A 23,792-nucleotide genomic window follows, 5' to 3' on the forward strand; every position below is an offset into this window, starting at 1 on the left:
AGTTTTAAGACACATCCTTATGGACCACTGCATTAACAATCCCACCAATTACTGCATACCCCCACATATAGAGTGCCATAGTGTGAGGGTTTAATAAACTTCGAAATGAGGATGCAGTGTTATCTAGGGAATGGGCAATAGGGCAGTTGAAATGAGTTGGACAAACAAGTTTTTATGACATAGTCATTAACATATGCATTATGAAAGTTGGTGGAAAATCAACAAGATCCTCTCCTTTATGCAGTGAAAAGTAAGATTATCCAGATGAAAGGGTGAATAAATGGTGGGAAACAAAGTGTAGCTGGAGTACCTACTGGTGAAAATGAAAATCTTAGTTCAGCAAAGCATATAAAAGACTCATTGACTGGTATTGACAAGCTATTTAAATGAGCATCTATAACATAATATACACAGTCAATTAGTACTCAACAGTGAAGAGAAAATAGTACAGAAGAAAAACCGTGAGAGAAATATTTCCCAATGGAATTATAATTGTCAAAAATAACTGATGTTCTTTGCTAAGATAATTGTCCTGTTTTGTTGTGTTTTGTTTTGTTTTGGAGACATACCTGGCAATGCAGGGAAGGTATTCCTGGCTCTGCAATCAGCAGTCACTCCTGGAAGGCAGGTTTTGGGGGCCATCTGGGGTGCTAGGGATCGAACATGGGTCTACCACATGCAAGACAAGCATCCAAGGGGCTGGAGCGATAGTACAGCGGGTAGGGCGTTTGCTTTGCATGCAGTTAACCCGGATTCAATTCTCAGCATCCCCTATGGTCCCTCAAGCACAATCAGGAGTAATTCATGAGTGCCAAGAGTAACCCTGTAACCCTTCTGCATCGCTGGATGTGACCGAAAAAGAAAAAAAAACACACAAAAAAAACAAGCATTCAACTTATATCTCCAGTCCCAGTTGTCATGTTTGAACACAAAAATAAAATATCTGAAGTTGGGAAGAGTTTGTTTAAATGTATGGAAATTATAAATATATTGAAACTCAAGAGTGATAGAAGAAATAGATTTAGGAATATGAAAGCAGGAAAACTTGTGGTTAGGCAAAAAATATTGAATTTAAAATGTCAGTGATAGAACAGCTGTGTGTTAAAATTCTCAGGATGTGATCATCCATATGTACGAAAGGAGAACAGAGACAAAACCAATGGGATTGGGATCAGGGAAAATGAAGTTTATGCTAAATATTTCACATAGCTAAAGTACTGATAAAACCCAATAATATGGCAAGAGTTAAAAGAAACTCTGTGACCATATTCTAAAATAGTCTACTGGGGCCTGGAGGGATAGCACAGTGCGTAGGGCATTTGCCTTGCATGCGGCTGACCCGGGTTTGATTCCCAGCATCCCATATGGTCCTCTGAGCGCCTCTAGGAGTAATTCCTGAGTAAATGAGCCAGGAATAACCCCTGTGCATTGCTTGGTGTGACCCAAAAAGATCTGGAATCTGGCCATGAAGAAGACATCTAAAAGGGGAGTAGATAGAGAGAAAGAGCATTAGGCTGCGTGGAAAAATCCTACCTTTGCATGTCGTTCCGTTCCCGGTGTAGCCCGGCTTGCAGATACAACTGTGGCCTCCGACAGTGTTGAAGCAGAGAGCATTGTCATCACAGCTGTGCTGATTTGTGACACATTCGTCATGTTCTGCAAGGAGGAAGACAATTCTGTTACTCAATGATAGATTTTGAACATACACTAGACTTTAAATTGCACCAACTTCTCGGTTATTGGTATTTTAAATATAGACTTATGCCTGTATATTTAAATTATATGCTAAATACAAGTTCATATTTTGAAATAGTATACCTCCCATTGAAGTACATAGTTAATGTACCCATAAATCCTGAACGCTAAATGCCTGGGGCAAAACTTCCACCAAGAGTAGGAAGGAGCAAAGGAGAGGTGATGTAAAGATGGAATTCTCAGATGTGAACTGAATACTTCACATACATAGTTCCCATGGTTATTTGGAAACTTGTTCCCATAAAATGAATCTGCCATCTAACTCCAGTAACATAGAAATAGTGATAGGATAGAATGTGAAATTGTATTGTCCCATGAATCCTGAAAAATATTGAAACTTTGGGAGTTTCAATTCAGTTGTAATTTAAAGTGTAATAAACAGTTAATTCAATCATTTCAGGTAATACTGACTCCAAACTTTCAAGCACTGATTTAAAATACATCCATGGTGTTGGAACAAAGTATTATTACTACATTTTCTGGCACATATATTTATATGCATATACATAAAAGAATATATTGTCTGGAACAAAGAGTTCTAAAATAAAAGCAAAGATTTCTTTTGCCTTTGTTTTCATTATAGTAAATTAATGATTTATCAAGTAAATATGCATGTGGCTGACCCAGGTTCATTCACAGGCACCCCATATTCTCCCAAAGAGTGGTGATCTTCCTGAGCACAGATCCAAGAGTAAGCCCTGAGCACTGTGATGTATGGTCCCAAAACCAAATAGTTAATTAAAACTACAACGTACATTCATGGTTAAAGCAAAGAAACAAAAATATGGAAGCAAAATTTATAAATTATATAGGAGAAATGTAGGCAGAATCACATGTGACATAGAATCTGAAGTTATCTTCAATGATTCAGTGTGGTCAGTCAAACAATAGGAAACAAAGAGAAACCAGTAAAACTATATTAAATTAAGAAGCATCTTCACTGCAAAAAAATGAGAATTGGAACAAAAGAGACCCCACTGACTGGGGAAAAAATAGCCACTACCCACCTGACAAAGGGTTAAGTTCCAAGATATATAAAGCATTGGTAGAACTTTACAAGTGAAAACCAAACCAATGGGAAAATGAGGAGAAGAGGTAAATATAAGCTCCCTCAAGAAGGCTTTCAGAGTACCAAAAGATAAATGAAAAAAATGTTTTGCATCACTGATCATCAGGAAAACACAAATCAAAACAATAGATATTATTCCACACCAGAGAGTGGTTCACATCACAAAAGAAAAATAAACATGATGGGGATGGAGCAATAGCACAGCAGGTGGGGTGTTTGCCTTGTATGTATCCGACCATGTTTCAATTCCCAGTATCTCATATGGTCCCCCAAGCACCACCAGTAGTAATTTCTGAGTGCAGAGCCAGGAATAACCCCTGTGTATCACCAGGTGTGACCCAAAAAGCAAAAAAAAAAAAAAAAAAAAAAAAGGAAAAGAAAAGAAACAGTGTTAGTGTGGATGTGGTGTAGAACAGTTTCAACCTTTCTGGAAAACAGTATGGACACTTCTCATAAAACTAAGAGTTGAATTTCCAGAGGACACAGCTATCCCACTTCTGAGCTCCTACCATAAAGTCCCAAAAACTCTATTTAGAGAAGACATTTGCCTTCCTCTGTTTACTGCAGAACTATTCACAATAGCCAAACCTGGAAACAGCTCCAAATGTCCAAGAACAATTAACTGAGTAAGAAAACTCTGATACAGATACACAATGGAATTACTTGGCTCAAGAGAAGATGCGATTGGTGCCAGAGAGAAAGTTCAGTGGTCAGGGCACTTGCCTTTCATATGCTGACCTGGGTTGAATCCCCCTGGCACCCCATACTGTCCCATGAGCCCACCAGGAGTGATCACTGAGCACTGCTTGGTGTGAGTCCCCAAAGCAAAAGCAAAACAGAATGAAATAATACAATTTGCTGCTATGTGAACGAAGCTGGAAGATATCCTGCTGCCTGAAAGCCAGCCAGCAAGAGAGACAGATACAGAAAGATCTCACTCATCTGTGGAAAATAAAATGCCCCAACAAGGAAACAAAGTATGACCCAGAGCAACAGAATCTAAGATCTGATTTATAGAACAAACTCACCAGGACAGTGAGATGTGGGGAGGATGACAGCGACAGTGATGCAGGGTGGGCAAAGGTGTTGGGTGGAATTCGTGAAAAGAAAGCCTGAGAAAGGGGTAGAGGGAAATGGGGACTAGAGTGGCAGGTCTGGTGTTGGAATGTTGCATGCAGGAAACCCTACCATTGCCAATATTGTAAAACTGTAAATCATGGTGGTTAAAACAGTTTGTCTTTCTTTGTTTTAGTTCGGTTTTGTGGGGCCACATCAAGATGTGTTCAGGGATTATTCTTGGCTCTGCACTCAGGGATTACTCCTGGTGAGGTTTTGGGGAATCATACGGAATGCCGCGGGATTAAACACGGGTCAGTTGTATGTGAAGCAAATGCTTTTTGGCTCTACCATCTCCCTTGTTCCTAATATAAAGTTGAAAAATATTTTGATGTAAAGACGGATATGCACACTGTTCAGGAAGTACTTGATCACCTCATAAACCCTTTATTTAGCAAAGAAAGCGTACTTGTATAAAGGAATAAGATAAACTTGGCTTCACACTATGAGCAAATATAGATTTAAAAAATATACAACCATACATATCCTTTAACTACATTTAACTTGACAACATCAAAAGCACTGAATCACCCAATCTTCCCAGAACCACAGTGAGGCAGAAGCTACTGATAACACTAATTTAAAGATGAGTCGATTGTGACTCAGTGAGCTCAGTAGTCTGCAGAAGTTCACAGGAATATGAGGTAAACTCAGAATTCCAGCTCAATGTTCAGGAAAAGAAGTGTGACTATAGGGAATGAATACAGTGAACATGAAAAGGAAACAGATCTGACATCAAAATCAAGATGAGTATAAAATGAAAAGTAAGTAAAAAAATTCATGCAACTTTGCTCAGCAATACAAATTTGCTCAGCATCTAAAACCCCCTTGAGTGGCACACCTTATTATTTGATCTCTTACATAAATAATATTTAGTTCTAAAAGTATATTACAAATAAAAGTATATTTTAGCATATTACTCGATAAATCATTAATTTACTATAATGAATACAAAGTCAAAAGAAATCTTCGCTTTTTATTTTAGGACTCTTTGTTCCAGACAATATATATTCTTTTATATGTATGCATATAAATATATATTTATGTGCCAAAAAATATAATAATACATATATTATTTTGAAAAAAATTTCCTTTAGCATACACAGTTTAATTTAAAAACATGTATTTTTCAATACTAAAATATGGCATTTTCTTTTTAAACAAATATTTTTGTTCCAGTCACATGCATATGCACAAAGTTCTAAAAATTTTAACTGAAAATCTCTAAGAAAAAATACTTTTAAAAAAAATTTTATTAGTGAAACACCATGAGGTACAGTTGTAGACTTACAAATTTTTGTGCTTGGGTTTCAGTTACACAATGATCGAGTACCCATCCCTCCACCAGTGCCCATTTTCCACCACCAATGGTCCCAGTATTACTCCCAACCCCCACTCCCTATACCACCCTGCCTCTGTGGCAGGGCATTCCATTTTGTTCTCTCTCTCCTTTTGGGTGCTGTGATTTGCAATAGAGGCATTGGGTGGCAATCATGTTCGGTCTATAGTCTACTTTCAGCATGCTTCTCCCATCCTGGGTGGATCCTCCCAACACCCTTTACTTGGTGCGCCCTTCTCTATGTGAGCTGCCTTTTCCCCTAGCATGTGTGGCTGGCCTCCAAGCCATGGAGTAAACCTCCTGGTACTTATCTTGACTCTTCTTGGGTGTTAGACTCCTATTTTGTTACTTTATGTTCCCCAGATGAATGCAACCTTTCTATGTCTGTCCCTCTCTTTCTGACTCATTTTGCTTAGAATGATACTTTCCATGTAGTACCACTTGTATGTAAATTTCATGACTTCATCCTTTCTAACATCTGCATAATACTCCATTGTGTAGATGTACCAACGTTTCTTTAACCAGTCATCTGTTCTCGGGCACTCAGGTTTTTTCCAGATTCTGGCTATTGTAAACGGTGCTGCAGTGAACAAACTCTTAGAGAATAGTTTCAAGCTCGAGCAAATCAATGAACAATGGGAGGATTATGCTACTGTGCTACAGCTTTATTTAAAAAAAATTACTTAAAGAAATGTGAGGAAAGACCTAGAGAGACAGAGAGAGGGAGAAATAAAGGGGGAAGATGAGAGGTGTTCAAGAAAAATTCAGGCTTCTTCAAGTTTGGAAACAGCAGAAACGATATTTCAATGATAAGGTTTGAGAATCACCTTAACAGACATGTAAATAGCTGGCTGAATTTCCCCGGGTTGTACAAAACTCTACACTTACTATGTAGCTAACTGAAAATATCATCATTTTTATAAATTTATGAATATTGAAGATAGCTTTGAAAAGTGCTGAATTACACATAGGACTTTTAATCAAGTTTACACCCTTATGTTAGCATAAAATTTCAGAAGGACAAGAACAGGCCACCCACCTACTAGAGTTCAAATGCCTAAGACAACAGGAATTCACACTCTGAATTTTGCACCTGCTGCCAATTATCTTCTCACTATCATTCAAAGTGCTGCAGTTAATCTATAAATCTCTATATGGACAGCTGTAGACTCTTTAAAGACAGCTGCTGATTGATTTAATGCTGTTTTCATCTCTTCCAAGGTTGTCTTCTTAATTAGACCATATTCCCCGGGTAGCAGAAGGACCTAACAAGATTCATTTTAGCACCTAATGTGATATTCAATAAACATTAAATAATTACACAATCTGGAATTCAGTTCACTCTATTTTGATTTACTCTCATGGTTACTGAAATGACTGTTTGTTTATAAGCAATAAATAGTAATGACAATTTTCATATTTTAAATGCATACCCTTTTTATACCTGGGGTGCCATCCCAGGTAGGTTATCCTAAAACACACTTATCATTTTTAAAGCTTTAATTAAAATATCATAGCTCATGTGAAAATACATTACTCTCTCCTTTACACACAACAGAGAGTGCCATTTTCTCTAGCACTACATTGCAAAGCTCTATTTTACATTTTTAAAAAATTCATTATTTCTCTTTAGTTAGGTTTAACTTACATCTATCCAGTGGAATAATTTAATTTTTTAGGAGCCATCTCCACCAAGGATTATGAATTTTTGAAAAAAGGCATTATAATTTTATTTATATTACTTAAATTAGGATAAAAAGAACAAATGACAAAATTGAGAAAGCTACTACGTGCTTCCTCTGCTATTATTATTCAAGTCACTATCAATTTGTTCAATTGTAGCCACATGCCAAATCAAAGCTACTAGAAATGTAAACTGCTTTTCACTGATATTTCTCTGCAGTGGTATTTTATTTAATTTGGGATACTTCAAAATTTAATTAAATTAATGGGACATGTTTTGAAAAGAGTTCTTTTACACAATTAAATTTTTTCACTAATTAAAATAAGGGAGATACTTATGCAAGAATTATGAGTTAAACTGTGACCTTAAAAATCTTTACAATGCTTATCATTTTACAGAAGAATTAAATGTAATAGCTCTTGACTGAACAGAATGTTAAGGAACAAATATCCTATAAGGTCACCTCAATAAATTGTTACTTATTGCTCCTCCATATCCAGTTCTGGTCAAATGTCAACATTTCCCCTTCTCCCTAATTCACATATTCATGTGACTTCACCCCAATCCATCCATCAACGTCACCATTCTAAATATTTCATAAACCTTTATAACTTACAATAAGCAAAGTTAAATAATGAGGGAAATAATATGATAAAATTTAAGTCGACATTATGTTTTATTATTTGAGAAGAACATGCCACTTTTAATAGTGGAAGAATTCTAAATTTAAGTTCATATATATTAAAAACCGACACTTTAAATCTTATGTTCATAATATGCAATGCATAAGGTTAAGATTCAGTGCTTCTTTTATATCTAAAGGAAAAGTTTCATTCTTCAAGTGATATGAAATAAACAATAACAGTGGATAATAACCAATGCACCTTTTTTTCTAGTCTTTTTTTCATTAAGTAACTGGCTTGAGACAAAAGTAATAATTTTTATCAATAAATTTTAAGATTAAACAAAAAGAATCAATTTAACATATGTATAGAAAACATCATTCAAAATAAAACTTACACTTGTTAGTGTTTCAGTCAATATAGGGCATTATGTGTAGAATTAATAATCTTATAGTTTCAAAGATTTTTGCTTCATAACTTGTTAGCTCATATTTTTACATACTATTCAAAACTTATTTTATATTGGTGACAAATGTTCCTGGAATAAAATTCCTCTACAGAGAGAAAAAAGTAAAAATATATACTCCTGCCTCATCAGTTGTTAAATGTAGGTAACAATAATGTAAGTAGATAACAATAATTTAAGTTCACTGATAAGCTACCAAACTGAGGAGGTTCACATATTTAAGACATAGGTTGTCAACCACAAGAACATAAAATTAGATTCACATTGAACTTCAAACTTGTTATTTCATAATAAGCTATTTCCAAAATAAATGTACTATCTAGAGATAAAACCCTCTAAAATTCACACTGCATTTCTTACTTTGAAATAAACATAAATAAACATCATGTAGCATATGTTCAATAATTTCAATATTATATTAAATGGCAAAATTATAAAAATTTGAGTAAAAATACAAAACACATATTTTGGTTTAAACAGATATGCATTACATCTGCCTTTTGTATAATACAATTTCCTTGGGATAAAAGACAATTGTCAACTATAGCCACTCTCAAAAATCTTATAGTTTATATAAATCACTGATAAAAGAAATAGATGAGGACACCAACGAATAGAAAAGTAGTCTTTGATATTGGAAGTATCAACATTGTCAAAATGACCTTCCTAGTCAAAGCAGTACAAAGAGTTACAGGAGTTCAATGAAACATCTATTAACATTCCAATGATACTTGTCAAAAACTTGAAATGACATCTACTAACATTTGTATGGAACCATAAAGTCCCTGAATGACCAAAGAAATCCTAGGTGGGATGGGAAAAAGATGGGAAGCCTGGCATTTCCCCACTGTAACTGTACAACAAAGATAAAACAATGGAATTAGGATAAAAAGAACTACAGACCAATGAAACAGAATTGACGGTCCTGAGTTAATACCTCAGATTTGTGGACAGTTAATCAATTTTCAATAAATTAGTTAAGAACAGGAAGTACAGCAAAGAATGTTTGCTCTACATTCAACAAATGGTGTGGGGAAAGCTGGACAGCTCATGTAAAAACATGTAAAATCATATCTCACATCATTCACAAAGTAAATTCAAAATAGATTAAAGAACTGAAGATTAGACTAAAAAGCACATTGAGGGAAATAGACAAACATCTGAAGGAAATAAACCTCAGGAGTGTCTTCAATGAAATGACCACAGAAGCAAAAACAACAAAAATTAAAATAAACAAATTGTACTAAATAAAATTCAAAGTTTCTGCACAGGAAAAGAAAATCAAGTCAAAATAAAGGCATCTAATGGAAAAGAGAAAATAAGTGCACATAAAACTTTGGTTAATAGGACAATATCCAAGATCTATAAAGCTACTATAAAACTCAATAACTTTATCCAAAAATATGAGAAGAGATGAATAGACACCCCAAGAAGACATACAGATGGCCAGAAAGCACATGAAAAAAATGCTCTTCCTCACTTAAGATAAAGGGAATACAACCAAAATATCAGTTAGATATTATCTCACACCGATGTGAGAATAAAATGGCAAAAAATCTGGAAACAATCTATCCTCAAAAAATCTAAAAAATCTAAAAAAAATCTAAAAAAAAATCTATCCTCAAACCACAGAAGCATTAATTTGAAGGATGCACGCACACCAATGTTCATCAGAACTTAATACAACAACCAAGATACAGAAATAACCCATATCTGTACATGTCTCTATATACATATGTATATATACATATATATGCATATATACTTTATTCCTTTTTTAGTGAAGCAGGATGATTTTTATTGAATGAAACTTACTTAGAAAGGGGCCAGAGTATCAGTTGGTAGGTTTCTTGACTTGCATGTAACCCAACTGGGTTAGATCCCCAGCACCACATACGGTCCCCTAAGCCCCAGCAGGAATGACCCTTGTAAATAGAGCCAGGAGTAAATCCTGAACACTGCTAGGTGTATTCCCAAAACAAAACAAAACAAACAAACAAAAAAGAAAACTGTAAGGAAAAGAAAAGAGAAAATGCATATTCACAGAATAGCACATGCTACTCTGGAATTGAAAAAGCAGAGACAAGTGAGATTCTTCTCCAAGGGAGAACATGGGCGTGAAGATTTTATACATACACACACACACACACACACACACACACACACACACGGGCTAGAGCGATAGTACAGCGGGTAGGGTGTTTGCCTTGCACACAGCCAACCAGGATAACCCAAGTTCAATTCCTTTGTCCCTCTCTGAGAGCCTGGCAAGCTATGGAGAGTATCACGCCTACACGGAACTACACGGAAAAAGCTGTCAAGCTACCCGTGATGTATTGGATATGCCAAACACAGTAACAACAAGTCTCACGAAGGAGAGGTTACTGGGCCCGCTTGAGCAAATCGATGAAAAACAGGAGGACAGTGCTATAGTGCTATATATATATATATATATATATATATATATATACACACACATATATACACACATATATATGTATATATATTTTTTTCAGAAAATATTCAATAGTTTGTCCAAGATCATACAGTTAATAAGTGAATCAATCACAATACCTTAATCCCCAAACTACTGATTTCCATAAAATAGGGTCACCACAAACACAAGGCTAATACTTTCCCCAATATAATGCTTGTATTTTTTTAATCTTAGTGTTTTCTTTACAACTATCCTGAGATCTTTAATATTTACACAGTTCAATTTCTTTTCCATTGCACATAGATTCTTCTTTTACATCACAAATAGAAAGCTACCTTTATTTTTATCATGTTTTCTACTGTTTAACCATATAAAAAAACATACTATAATTATAGAATTCCTTAGATCAAAAGACTGAGGTACTTTCTCTTCATACTAAGCTCTATGCCTTCACAAGGTTGAGAAAAGTTTTATAGTAAAGGAAGAGATCAGTATTTTCAATAATAAATCACAGCAAAATATAAAATGAAATTAAAAAAAGAACAAATGAAAGCAAAATAAAGGCCCATACAAGGTAGACTCCTATACTATTTCCACAACTTGAAAATATTTGGAAGTTAAAAAAAGTGCAGTTTGACATAAAGTCACTTTCAAATTTTGAATCCTACCCTGCTACCAGTGGGCAATCTCTGGTAACACCATCCACTAATTCTGTGATTTTTTTTTTTGTTCTTCCTTTTGGATCAAGCCAGAGTTGCTCACTAACTCTGGATAATTTTGCCTCATAGCTCTAGCAATATGGTAAACCATCTGGCTGACTCTTTTATATAGCAGGGTCCTTCTGGTAAAAGAACCTAATGTACCTTCATAGCTGGGCAACTACCCTTAAAAAATCATCATTTTCCTTCGATAAATTTATTAATTCTTGTTAACAATAATTACATCGCTTATGCTGCTCTTCTTCATTGTCTATATTTAGAAATGTTGAGAACACAGCCAATATTGCAACATACAGGTGCAAGCTCCATAAAGAAATCTGCTTCACTTTCCCTGATGTTTGCTGTATTCTAAATCTAACAATAAGCAAATTCTTTTTTTAGTGTATGGCAGGGTGTGGCTCAAAAAAGTCAAAATTTATCTTGGGCCTTACTATTACTATTATTTGTTTATTATAAATCTGATGAAAATCTCCTTAAGGAATAAGATTGAGTAAATTTTGGACAAGAAAGCCCATCGGAGTGCAAATTACAACTTAGTAGTTTACAAAAATACCATCAAGCTACGTGTTTATTGAGTGGTTCATTGACAAAAATCCACTATTGCTTAGTCATTTCCCACTTATGTTTCTGTAGACCTGATTGCCTTAAAATATAAATGAGCCCATGAACTGCCTCTAACACCATTTAAACTCATTAACGGTCATGATTCGGAGACTCACAGATAAACCACAGAAGAGGAAAAGAACAACACACAACAGAGATGCCACCAGACCCTGCACCATACTGCCTCATCAGGGGCAACCCCAAGGTGGGTAGGTGAGTTCCCCTCCCTGCCCCAAAAGAGCCCCCCCCACCCCAGTGAAAACCTCTAGAACTCAAATCACCAACATGATTACGGCTGATCTCCACAGGCTCAGACAAGCCTCATCCATGATTGAGTCTTCTGAAAAACCCAGGTATGCAGGACTTGTGACTGAAATCTCCAGGACCTCACAGTTAGAAATGGGTGAACTCCCCCCATCTCCCTTTGCTTCTGGTATCCTGGCTGTCATGCCCAGGAGCTGCCTGTGGCGTCATATAAGCTCATTAATGGCCATGATCCAGAGACTCAGAAATAAACCTCAGAAGAGGAAGAGAGCAACACACTGCAGAGATGCTTCTGGACCCAAAAGTCACCATCTAGTTAAACATTTAATTCTTGCAGGATCACCCTATTTAAAATCTTGGAACTCTTAGAGCACGTGGCTGGTTGTGGATATGCAAAATCTCATAATGGCTCCAGGAAAATACAACAATCTTCACACACTTTCCTCTAAGGAAACCTTTCAATCATCTTTAGTGGATTATTCATAACAGGCAATACAGAGTAAATTATTATGTTCTGCTTTGGGGGCATGCTTTGGAGACCAGGATAGAATAATTTAAAATACAGCTGTGGGAAGATGTAATGGTGGTGGAATTGGTGTTGGAATATTGAATGAAATAAAAAATTGTGAACAACTTTATAAATATTAAATTAAAAAATACGAATGAGTTTTTTACACACTCATTTGTGAATTTCATTCATGTGTCCACACCAAAATTATGTAATATCAACAATGGCTTATGAAGAGCTTCATAACGAAAGCCCATGGGTCTGCAATTCACAGAGCTCAATTTTTACTCAATGCCTTATAACATATTCAATTTTAAAGCTTTCCAAAATCAGTAGAAAATCAAATTAAATAATGTATATATTAGAAGTCAACAAATTCTAGATCTTACTTTTTTTGGGGGGGTGGGTCAGTCTCTCAAAAGAAAACTAAAATCACTTTTTCTCTTCCTTCCTTCTTTCCTTCCATTCCACAATCAGTTTAGTAATCTAGCATATGAAGAAAAAGTTTTCACTGCTCCTATCAATACATATCCCTACAGCCTAAATATTTTCCAAAGATTACTGATTTTAGGGATCACTGTTTTAATTTATAATAATTTAAAAATGCAATCTAAACTCTGGTATGCTGTCGATTAAAAACATAAATTGGTATAGCTTTATTTGTACCAATGTACAAAATGAAGATTTGTACAAAACAAAGATTCTATTTAAGAATAAATATGGTGGGCCAGAGGAACAGAACAACAGTCAGAGAATTTGTCTTGCATATAGATAACCCCAGTTAGATCCCTCTGTTGACACCCAAGTTCTGCCAGGTGTGATACCTGAGCACAGAGCCAGAAATAAGGCCTGAATATTGCCAGGCAGGCTCCAAACCAAAATGAATAAATATGATGGGTTTGAGGATAGAGCTCAGTGTTCAGACCTTAGCAACACATGGCCCCAAAGCTGGGTATAGCCCTAAAGATATCCCAGAGGCATTAAGCCTGGCTGGCTGAATATTGGTAGGATTGGTCCCAGGGTCAACTGAGTAATGCTCTAAGAAGTTTTTCCCACAAAAAAGTAAAACTAGAAATATGGCATAATTACACAAAACTACTGCTAGCTAATTATCCCAAAGTTCTGTAGATTGAGGGAGCAGTACTAAGATGGTGGATAATCACTGTCACTGTCACTGTCCTGTTGTTCATCGATTTGCTCGAGCGGGCCCAGTAACATCTCCATTGTGACAATTGTTACTGTGTTTGGCATATCGAATATGTCACGGGTAGCTTGCCAGGCTTTGCTGTGAGGGCAAGATACTCTTGGTAGCTTGGCAGGCTCTCCGAGAGGGGCAGAGGAATGGAGGAGGAATTGGCCAGCCGGCCGCAGGCAAGGCAAATGCCCTACTGCTATGCTATCGCTCCAGCCCTCCAAAAGATATGAAAACTCCAATTTAAAAGTTCCTATTACTTACCTAATATAATAAATATATCTGTATCCATACATTCATATAACATTTTTACAAAAGAAAAAACATGGAATCAACATAAATGTCTTGCAAGAGATGACTAGAAAGGTGTTGCATATATTCTTTTTTTTATTAGTGAGACACCATGAGGTACAGTTGTAGACTTACAAATTTTGTGCTTGAGTTTCAATTATACAATGATCAAATACCCATCCCTCCACCAGTGCCCATTTCCCACCATAACGGATCCCAGTATCCCTCCCACCCCCAATCCCCCCATCCCACCCTGCCTCTGAGGCAGGGCATTCCCCTCTGTTCTCTCTCTCCTTTTGGGTGTTGTGGTTTGCAAAAGAAACATTGAGTGGCAATCATGTTTGGTCTATAGTCTATTTTCAGCATATTTCTCCCATCCTGGGAGGATCCTCCCAACATCCTTTATTTGGTGCTCCCTTCTCTATCTGAGCCCTCTTTTCCCCTGGCATGTGTGGCTGGCCTCTAAGCCATGGAGCAAAATTCCTGGTACTAATCTCAGCCACTCTTGGGTGTTAGTCTCCTATTTTGTTACTTTATGTTCCCCAGATGGATGCAATCTTTCTATGTCTATCCCTCTCTTTCTGACTCATTTCGCTTAGAATGATACTTTCCATGTTGTACCACTTGTATGTCAATTTCATGACTTCATCTTTTCTAACAGCTGCATAGTATCCCATTGTGTAGATGTACCAAAGTTTCTTTAACCAGTCATCTGTTCTCGGGCACTCAGGTTTTATCCAGATTCTGGATATTGGATATTGTAAAGAGTGCTGCAATGAACAAACAAGTGTTGCATATATTCTTGATAGAACAAAATTCTGCTCTTGCTCTTCCTGTTCATGCCCAACACTGTGCCTGGCCTTCTCCATTCCTCAGGTCAGTCATTATTTGAACCGGGGACAGTGCTTTCCCCACATATGTGCCCCAGGCATCCTCTAGGACCCTGGGCAGCCCATCACCCCTGAGCCTCTTTGTGTTCGTCCGGAACGCTGTTTCTGGTCTTACCCATCCCTCAGGTCAGTCATTATTCGAACCCGGGACTTCGCTTTCCATTCATATGCACCCCAGGCGTCCTCTAGGACACTGGCCCGCCAACCACCCCGAACCTCTTCCTGTTCATCCCCAACGCTGTGCCTTGTCTTCTCCATCCCTCAGGTTGTATTCCCCATAAACACCAGGTACCCACAAGGGGCGTGGCCTCTTCAGAAGTGGGCGTGGCCTCTGCAGAAGTTGGTATGGACTAATTTTGGGCCAGCAGATGATCATGTGACCCGAGGTAAATTACTCATATCCATCTAGAAATCTCATGTAACATCTCAGTTTCCATACCACCATACCAACATGAAGAAATAACGCAAATCCCCACCACAAGGAGAGGACGATGAAGAGTCCAGAAGCCTCTTTAGGTGTTACTCACCTAAGGGACTTCTCTGATAAAGAATTCAGATATGAAGTAATGAACATTTTCAATGAACTCAAAGAAACAGTGACACAGCTATCCAATAAATTAAAGGAGGACGTGAAAGAAGAAACAATAGATTGGAAATTGAGAAATTACAGGAAGAAATGAAAGCAGAAACTGAAAAAGCTATGCACAGAAGGTGTCAGGAATAAAGGAATTGGTAGATGAAATAAAAAACTCAGTGTGTGCCCTTAACAGTAGAATGGCTACAGCTGAAGACAGATTCAGTGAACTGGAAGATCAGCTGCCCGAAGCCTACAGGCAACAACAAACAACAGCAAGAGAACTCAACATAGCTCTAGAGTGAATCAGAGTCCTAGGAGATGATTCCAAGACAAACAACATTAGAATCATTGGAGTACCAGAAGGTCAGGGAAACAATACCAATGAAAAAGTCACGGTTAAACAAATCATTGCTGAAAACTACCCAGAGCTGGAAAATGCAGGAATTCAGATTAAAGGAGCCTGAAGGGTTCCAGCTATAAGAGACCCTAAAAAAAAAACCGCTCCAAGACATAGCATAGTTAGAATGATGGATGCTGCAGATAGAGACAGAATACTGCAAGCAGCAAGGTAAAAGAAGAAAATCACATTCAAAGGAGCACCCCATAGATTCACAGCAGACCTATCAGAGGAAACCCTTCAAGCTTGAAGGCAATGGTGGTATATAGTGCAAAAAAACACTGAAATGAATGCTTCACCAAGAATACTCTATCAGGCTAAACTCTCACTCAAAATCAAAGGAACAGTACACTATTTTCTAGATAAAAAGCAGCTCAGGAACTTTATAGATTCAAAAGCAAACCTAAAAGAAGGGCTAAAGGGGGATACTATAAGACAAGACAAACCCTAGAAGCACAGCAGACCCTTACAGAAAGAGGACACAAAACCCCATAACAATAATCTCTCTCAACATCAATGGTCTAAATTCACCAATTAAGAGACACAGAGTGGCAAAATGGGTTCAGAGACAGTAGCAACATTCTTCTGCCTACAAGAAACTCATCTCAACAGTCAGAGCAAACACAGACTCAGAGTTAAAGGATGGAAAACAATCCTGCAAGCAAAGAGCTCCCTCAAAAAAACTGGGGTGGCCATACTAGTATCCGACAACATAAATTTCAGGTTGAAAAAGATGAAAAGGGACGAGACAAGGGTGCCCACTATCTGCACTGCTGTTCAATATAGTACTGGAAGTATGTACTTTCTATAGCCATTAGGCAAGAAAAAGACATTAAGGGAATTCAGGTCGGAAATGAAGAAATCGAGTTCTCATTATTCACAGATGATATGATACTATACTTAAAGAACCCTAAAACCTCTACAAGACACTCCTAGAAACAATAGACTTGTATAGTAAAGTTATAGGCAATAAAATCAATACCTAAAGTCCATGGCTTTCCTATATGCAAATAATGAGAATAAAGTGACATAAAAAAAAACAATCCCGTTCACAATTGTGTCCCAGAAAATCAAGTACCTAGGAATCACCTTAACTAAGGATGTAAAAGACCGGTACAAAGAAAACTAAAAACGCTACTTCAAGAAATAAAAGAGGACAGGCGGAAATGGAAAGATATCCCCTTCTCATGGATCGGGAGAATTAACATTGTCAAAATGGCAATACTCCCCAAAGCATTGTACAAATTCAATGTGACCCCTATCATGATACCCATGATATTCTTCAAAGAAATGAAGCAAACACTTCTGAAATTCATATGGAACAATAAGCACCCACAAATAGCTAAAGCAATTTTTGGGAAAAAAAGAAAATGGGAAGAATCGACCTCCCCAACTTCAAACTCTACTACAAAGCAGCAAAAATTAAAACAGCATGGTACTGGGACAAAGAGGTGCAGACCAATGGAAGAGGGTTGAATATACTGACATCTCCCCCCAAACATATGATCATCTAATCTTTGATAAAGGTGCAAGAAATGTGAAGTGGAGCAAGGCAAGCCTCTTTAACAAATTGTGCTGACAAAACTGGATGGCTACATGCAAAAAAATGGGCTCAGATTTCTACCTAACACCATGTACAAAACTAAGATCAAAATGGATTAAAGACCTCAACATCAGACCGGAATCCAAAGGTACATTGAAGACAAGGTTGGCAAAATCCTCCAAGACATTGAAGAGAACAGTATCTTCAAAGATGACACACCACTTGCCAAGCAAGTGAAAACAGAGATAGACAAATGGGACTATCTTAAACTAAGAAGCTTCTGCACCTCTAAAGAAACAGTGACCAAAATACAAAGACTGTCAACAAAATGGGAAAGAATATTCACCCAATACTCATCTGACAAGGGGTTGATATCAAGTATATACAAAGCACTGGTTGAATTCCACAAGAAGAAAACATCCAACCACATAAAAAAAATGGGGCAATGAAATGAACAGAAACTTTCTCAAAGAAGAAATTCCAATGGCAAAAAGGCACATGATAAAATGCTCTACATCACTAATCATCAGGGAGATGCAGATCAAAACAACAATGAGATATCATTTCATATCACAGAGACTGACCCACATCCAAAAGAAAAAAAGCAACCGGTGTTGGCACAGAACTGGTAAGAAAGGACCCTCCTTCACTACTGGTGGGAATGCCGACTGGTTCAGCCCTTTTGGAAAACAGTATAGAAGATTCTCAGAAAATTAGAATTTGAGTTCCCATTTGACCCCCAGCAATACCACTCCTGGGAATATATCCTGGAGAGGCAAAAAAAGTACAGTTGAAATGAAATCTGCGCTTCTGTGTTCATTGCTGCACTGTTCACAATAGCCAAAATTTGGAATAAAACCCGAGTGCCCGAGAACAGATGACTGTTTAAAGAAACTTTGGTACATCTACATAATGGGATACTATGCAGCTGTTAGAAAAGATAAAGTCATGAAATTTAAATACAAGTCTTTCTACATGGAAAATATGCTAAGTGAAATGAGCCAGAAAGAGAGGGACAGACATAGAAACTCTGCACTCGTCTGGGGAACATAAAGTAACAGAATGGGAGTCAAACACCCAAGAATATTTGAGATAAGTACCAGGAGGTCTGCTCCAGGGCTTGGAAGCTGGCCTCACATGCTGGGGGAAAAGGCAGCTCAGATAGAGAAGGGAACACCAAGTAAAGGATGTTTGGAGGACTTGTTCTGGATGCTAGATGCGTGCTGAATGTAGACTATAGACTGAACACAATAGCCACTCAAATACTTCTATTGCTAACTACAACAACCTAAAGGAAAGAGTGAGCAAAAAAGAATGCCCTGCCACAGAGGCGGGGTGGGGTGGGGGGATGGGATGTGGGGGTGGGAGGGCTACTGAGATCATTGGTGGTGGAGAATGGGCACTGGTGGAGGGATGATACTCGATCATTGTATAACTGAAACCCAAGCACGAAAATTTGTAAGTCTACAACTGTACCTCATGGTATTTCTCTAATAAAAATTTTTTAAAAAAAGAAATACAATTCTGCTCTTATTCAAAATGAAATTACACCTTTTGGAAATAAGAGAAGATGAAATATAAAGTAGTTCTGTTAAATGAAGTAAAAAGTTAGGGCAATAGTTCAGAGGATAAGGTTATTGACTTGGAAACATCCTACCTGGGTTGGATCCCTGAGACTCTGTACAGGCCCCCAACCCTTCAGAAGCAATCCCTGGGCACAGAGCCTGGAAAAAACTCCAAGTACAATCAGGTATAGCCCAAATAAAAATGTAAAACAAAAAAGAACTAAAACCAGGGTGATTAAACCGTTTCACTCACTTAGGGAATGAGAATAGCTAAATCAAATAAATTGGCAAAGAAAAAAACAAAAAACTGATTCTTAGACTCCTGATAAGGAATAGAAGATACTCTAGGGAGAAGAGGAGTGTGACTCCTGAATGAGGGGTCTTTGCTGCTGGGTGGCTTGGAACTATGATAATGTGTGTGATGTATCTCATATAGATAAACAAGTATGATGCCGAATCCATAAAATTCTATATGATAATACACTAAAGACAAACTGTAGTAGTGTAACACTGTTCTCCCATTGTTCATCGATTTGATGGAGCAAGCCTAGTAATGTCTCCATTGTGAGACTTTTTATTGTGTTTGGCATATCAAATACGTCACAGGTAGCTTTGCTCTGTGGGAGAAATACCCTCGGTAGCTTGCCAGGCTCTCCGAGAGGGGTGGAAAAATCAAACTCGAGTTGGCCTGGTCAGCCGCTTGCAAGGCAAATGCCCTACCCACTGTGCTATCACTCCGGCCATATAAATTAGAATTTCCCCTGTTAACTATTCTTTTCTAGAACCATAATGCAATTTACAAAACAAAATGCCCTGCCACAGAGGCAGAGTGGGATGGGGGGAGGGTGGGAGGTGGGAGGGATACTGGGATCAGTCGATTGCCTCGAGCAGGCCCCAGTAATGTCTCTTTCATCCTAGCCCTGAGATTATATTCAAGGCTCTTTAGGAGAATGAGACTCATCATTGTTACTGGTATTGGGCATATTTGGTGTGCCACGGGGTGGAGGATGCTGGAGCGATAGCACAGCGGTAGGGCGTTCGCCTTACAAGCGGCCAACATGGCCAACCCAAGTTCGATTCCTCCGCCCCTCTCGGAATGCCCGGCAAGCTACCGAGAGTATTTGATATGCCAGACACAGTAACAACAAAGTCTCCAATGGAGACGTTACTGGGCCCGCTCGAGCAAATCGACGATCAACGGGAGGGCCTTTACTGGGATCAGTGGTGGTGGAAAATGGGCACTGGTGGAGGGATGGGTATTCGATCATTGTATAACTGAAACCCAAGCACAAAAATTTTTAAGTCTACAACTGTACCTCATGTGTTTAATAAAAATCTAAAAAAAAAATTAAAAAGAATTTCCAAAAAATATATAAAATTATACATTTTTTTTCCTTTTTTGGGTTACATCCAGCGATGCTCAGTGTTACTCCTTACTCTACACATAGGAATTACTCCTGGAAGTGCTTTGGGGACCATATGGAATGTGGGGGATTGAATGTGGGTTTGCAGCATGCAAGGCAAATGCCCTACCTGCTCAGGTGACAATATGAGATGATGAAAATCGAACCTTAGTTGACTGCGTGAAAGGCAAACACCCTGCCCGCTGTGCTATGGCTCCAGCCCCTTTGTGTGCATTTTTGATGTTTTGTCATTTATGTTCCATTTTAAGGTTATCTTTTAAAAAAAAAACATATTTAGTTGTGAGAACAGCCTAATGTTACACATGTTTAAACTGCTAATTGTGTAGAGAGGCACCCTACTTACATCTTTACTCTGCAGGTTTCCTGCAGTAAAGAAAGTTGAGAGAATACTTCAGGGGTGTCAGGTAATGGGGTCCCTGTGGAAACCACTCAACTCCTCTGCTGGAGCAAGAAAGCCTCTGTCCACGGATGAGGGATGGGGAGGATTGAGCTACAGTCAAACTTTCATGACTGAAATGGCACAGAATATTTTGGACTTATCTGCCGAGTTTCTTGGAGTTTGCCATGGAGGACAAGTTAAAAAAAAAACTTTTTTCTACATTTCTTCTTAAAAATTTTTAAATTGAGATACTGTAGTATACAACACTATTAACAAAGGTTTCTTGTGCACATAATTGCAATACCACACTGTCAGCAGTATACCACTTCCTTTACTTCCTGACACAAAACCAACATAGCATATACAGTATTAAACACTTGGTTAATTTTATTAAAATCATGTCTGCAGAACTCCGCTTAGCTCATGACAACTTTCTCATTCAATTAAAAAAAATTAATTTTAACCTGATTGTACTGAGGTGGGCTGGAGCGATAGCATAGCGGGTAGGGTGTTTGCCTTGCACGCGGCCGACTGGGGTTTGATTCCTCTGCCCCTCTCGGAGAGCCCGGCAAGCTACCAAGAGTATCCCGCCCACACGGCAGAGCCTGGCAAGCTACCTGTGGCGTATTCGATATCCAAAAACAGTAACAGCAAGTCTGACAATGGAGACGTTACTGGTGCCTGCTTGAGCAAATCGATGAAAAACGGGAGGACAATGCTAATTTAAAATGAAGAATTTGTTGCTTGAGGACTAAACTTACATGATCAATGTTAAGATTTTGGCAAATAACTGACACTTCAATGTTAATTACCACCTTACCTAACTATATATTTCCATGGAAAATTTTATTTTGCCTTTGTTGAGTAAGTAATGTCCCTTTCTCCTATTTCAATCCTGTGAAGAAAACCTAAATGTTTTAAAGGTTTGCATTTTTTGTAATCTTTTCTGAAATCAATTTTATATTAAATATATTTCTGATTTTCAAAATACCATTATTTCAATACTTTCTAATAAGGGTAAAGTGCTTGAGATCATACTGACCAAAAGCTATCCATTTATTTTTCCTGATAATACCTTACTCAAATTTATATTACGAACAAAACTCTTACGATGTCACTTTATCAAAACCTATTTGTAACACTACTAAAGTTATCACAAGAAATTATTCTTTAAGCCTGCTTAGTTCTCATAACAACATCAAACCCACTGAAATTTAGTTTTAACACCCAAGCAATTTATGATCACTGTTTGCTTCCTGTTCACTGACCACACCAATTCAATCCCTGCTATTTTTCAGTTTGCTTGGCAACTAGGAATTTGTTCAGATATCCTTTTGACATGCTTGGCGTATTTTCTTCTAGTCTTTCACAGTTAGCTCAGCCTTCTAACTTAAATCCTTATTGGATCCAGAATCTTAACAACCAAAGCACACCCAAATTTTCTCCCTGACTTCACAGAAATTTCAAAAGGTAATCTATGAAGTGCTTGAACTGGCCTAAGTAACAATAGAAAGGGAATAGTAAGGGACAACTATAGGTAGGTTCAAAAATAAAATGTGATTTTATTTGGTGGGCATTAAACAGCTACTGGAAATTGTGCAATAACTACGGGTATAATCAATTTGATGATAGAGATGAGTTTCAGGAAAAACAGCAACATATAAATGATGAAGGAGACTTACTTTGAGAACACTCTTGGCCACTAATATGCTACTCTCTGCTGGGTGCTGGAGATGACCACCCATTCCCGAGGTCACTCACAAAGGTTCTTGGGAACCAGGCAGTACCAGAAATTAAATAGGGAGGTCCTGAATACACAATGTGCACCCCAATCCTTTGAACTAATTTTCCTTAACAAGCTGGTTGCCCAACATATCTCCGTTTCTTTTAAATTGTTTCTTCCAATTGTAATTCATGGGCTGGAGCGCACAGTGGATAGGGCATTTGCCTTGCACGTGGCCGACCCAGCAGACCCGGGTTCAATTCTTCCACTCCTCTCGGAGAGCCCAGCAAGCTACTGAGAGTATCTTGCCCGCATGGCAAAGTCTGGCAAGCTACCCATGACATATTAGATATGCCAAAACGGTAACAACAAATCTCACAATGGAGAGGTTTCTGTGCCCACTTGAGCAAATCGATGAACGGGAGGACAGTGACAGTGACAATTGTAATTCATGCTTTGAGTTTAACGGTGTCCCCATGGGAAGTCTTCTCCTTCTACTTATGCAGCTTTTCCTTCCAGAATATTGCTTTATTCTCAGGTGAGCAAAGTTTAATCTTCATTACATGTCTTTACTTTCATTTTATTCGCATTTGCCATTCAGACCATGAAACCCTAGAAGTAGGGAGAATTTGTGTTTCAGCTATATGGGAGCCCACCAGGACATGTGATAAAGGGTAACAGCTTGGTGTATACATGCCAAATGAACTTATGCAATCAAATATCTGAGCATCCCTAGCAAGTGTGAGATCCCAGGGTGACTGAAAGAATAAATGGAAATAAAGAGTAAAAGCATAAATAGATCAGTTTACATGTAAAGTATGTTGTGAATGAAAATTTGCATAAAGCATTGACTTCTGATACTAAAAAGTAGATTTCTGTAAGAGATTTTCCATCTAAATTGCTCGATTTGCTCGAGCGGGCCCAGTAACGTCTCCATTGGAGACTTTGTTGTTACTGTGTCTGGCATATCGAATACTCTCGGTAGCTTGCCGGGCTCTCCGAGAGGGGCGGAGGAATCGAACTCGGGTCGGCCATGTTGGCCGCTTGTAAGGCGAACGCCCTACCCGCTGTGCTATCGCTCCAGCCCTTCCATCTAAATTATCTAAATTATCACACTTTATTAACTCTTTAAGTCATGCAACTAGCTCTTGCCCCTATACGTTTCTCTCCACTGAAAGTTTTACGAAATTTTTGCTATGTACATCCTCCTGGCAAGCTACCGAAGAGT

The 23,792-nt window shown here is 37.9% G+C and overlaps 1 protein-coding gene across 1 annotated transcript in view; it reads right to left on the reverse strand.

The window, feature by feature from the left end:
* The window catches only part of NELL2 (neural EGFL like 2), a 457,184-nt gene that overhangs the window by 146,052 nt on the left and 287,340 nt on the right, over positions 1–23,792 (reverse strand). The window contains exon 14 of the mRNA XM_056117742.1: positions 1,534–1,656. Coding sequence (XP_055973717.1) covers positions 1,534–1,656 — 123 coding nt within the window. The remainder of the gene's footprint in view (positions 1–1,533; positions 1,657–23,792) is intronic.

This window comes from Sorex fumeus, unplaced genomic scaffold, assembly GCF_029834395.1.
Source record: "Sorex fumeus unplaced genomic scaffold, SorFum_2.1 ptg000036l, whole genome shotgun sequence".
Classification (NCBI taxonomy): Eukaryota; Metazoa; Chordata; class Mammalia; order Eulipotyphla; family Soricidae; genus Sorex; species Sorex fumeus.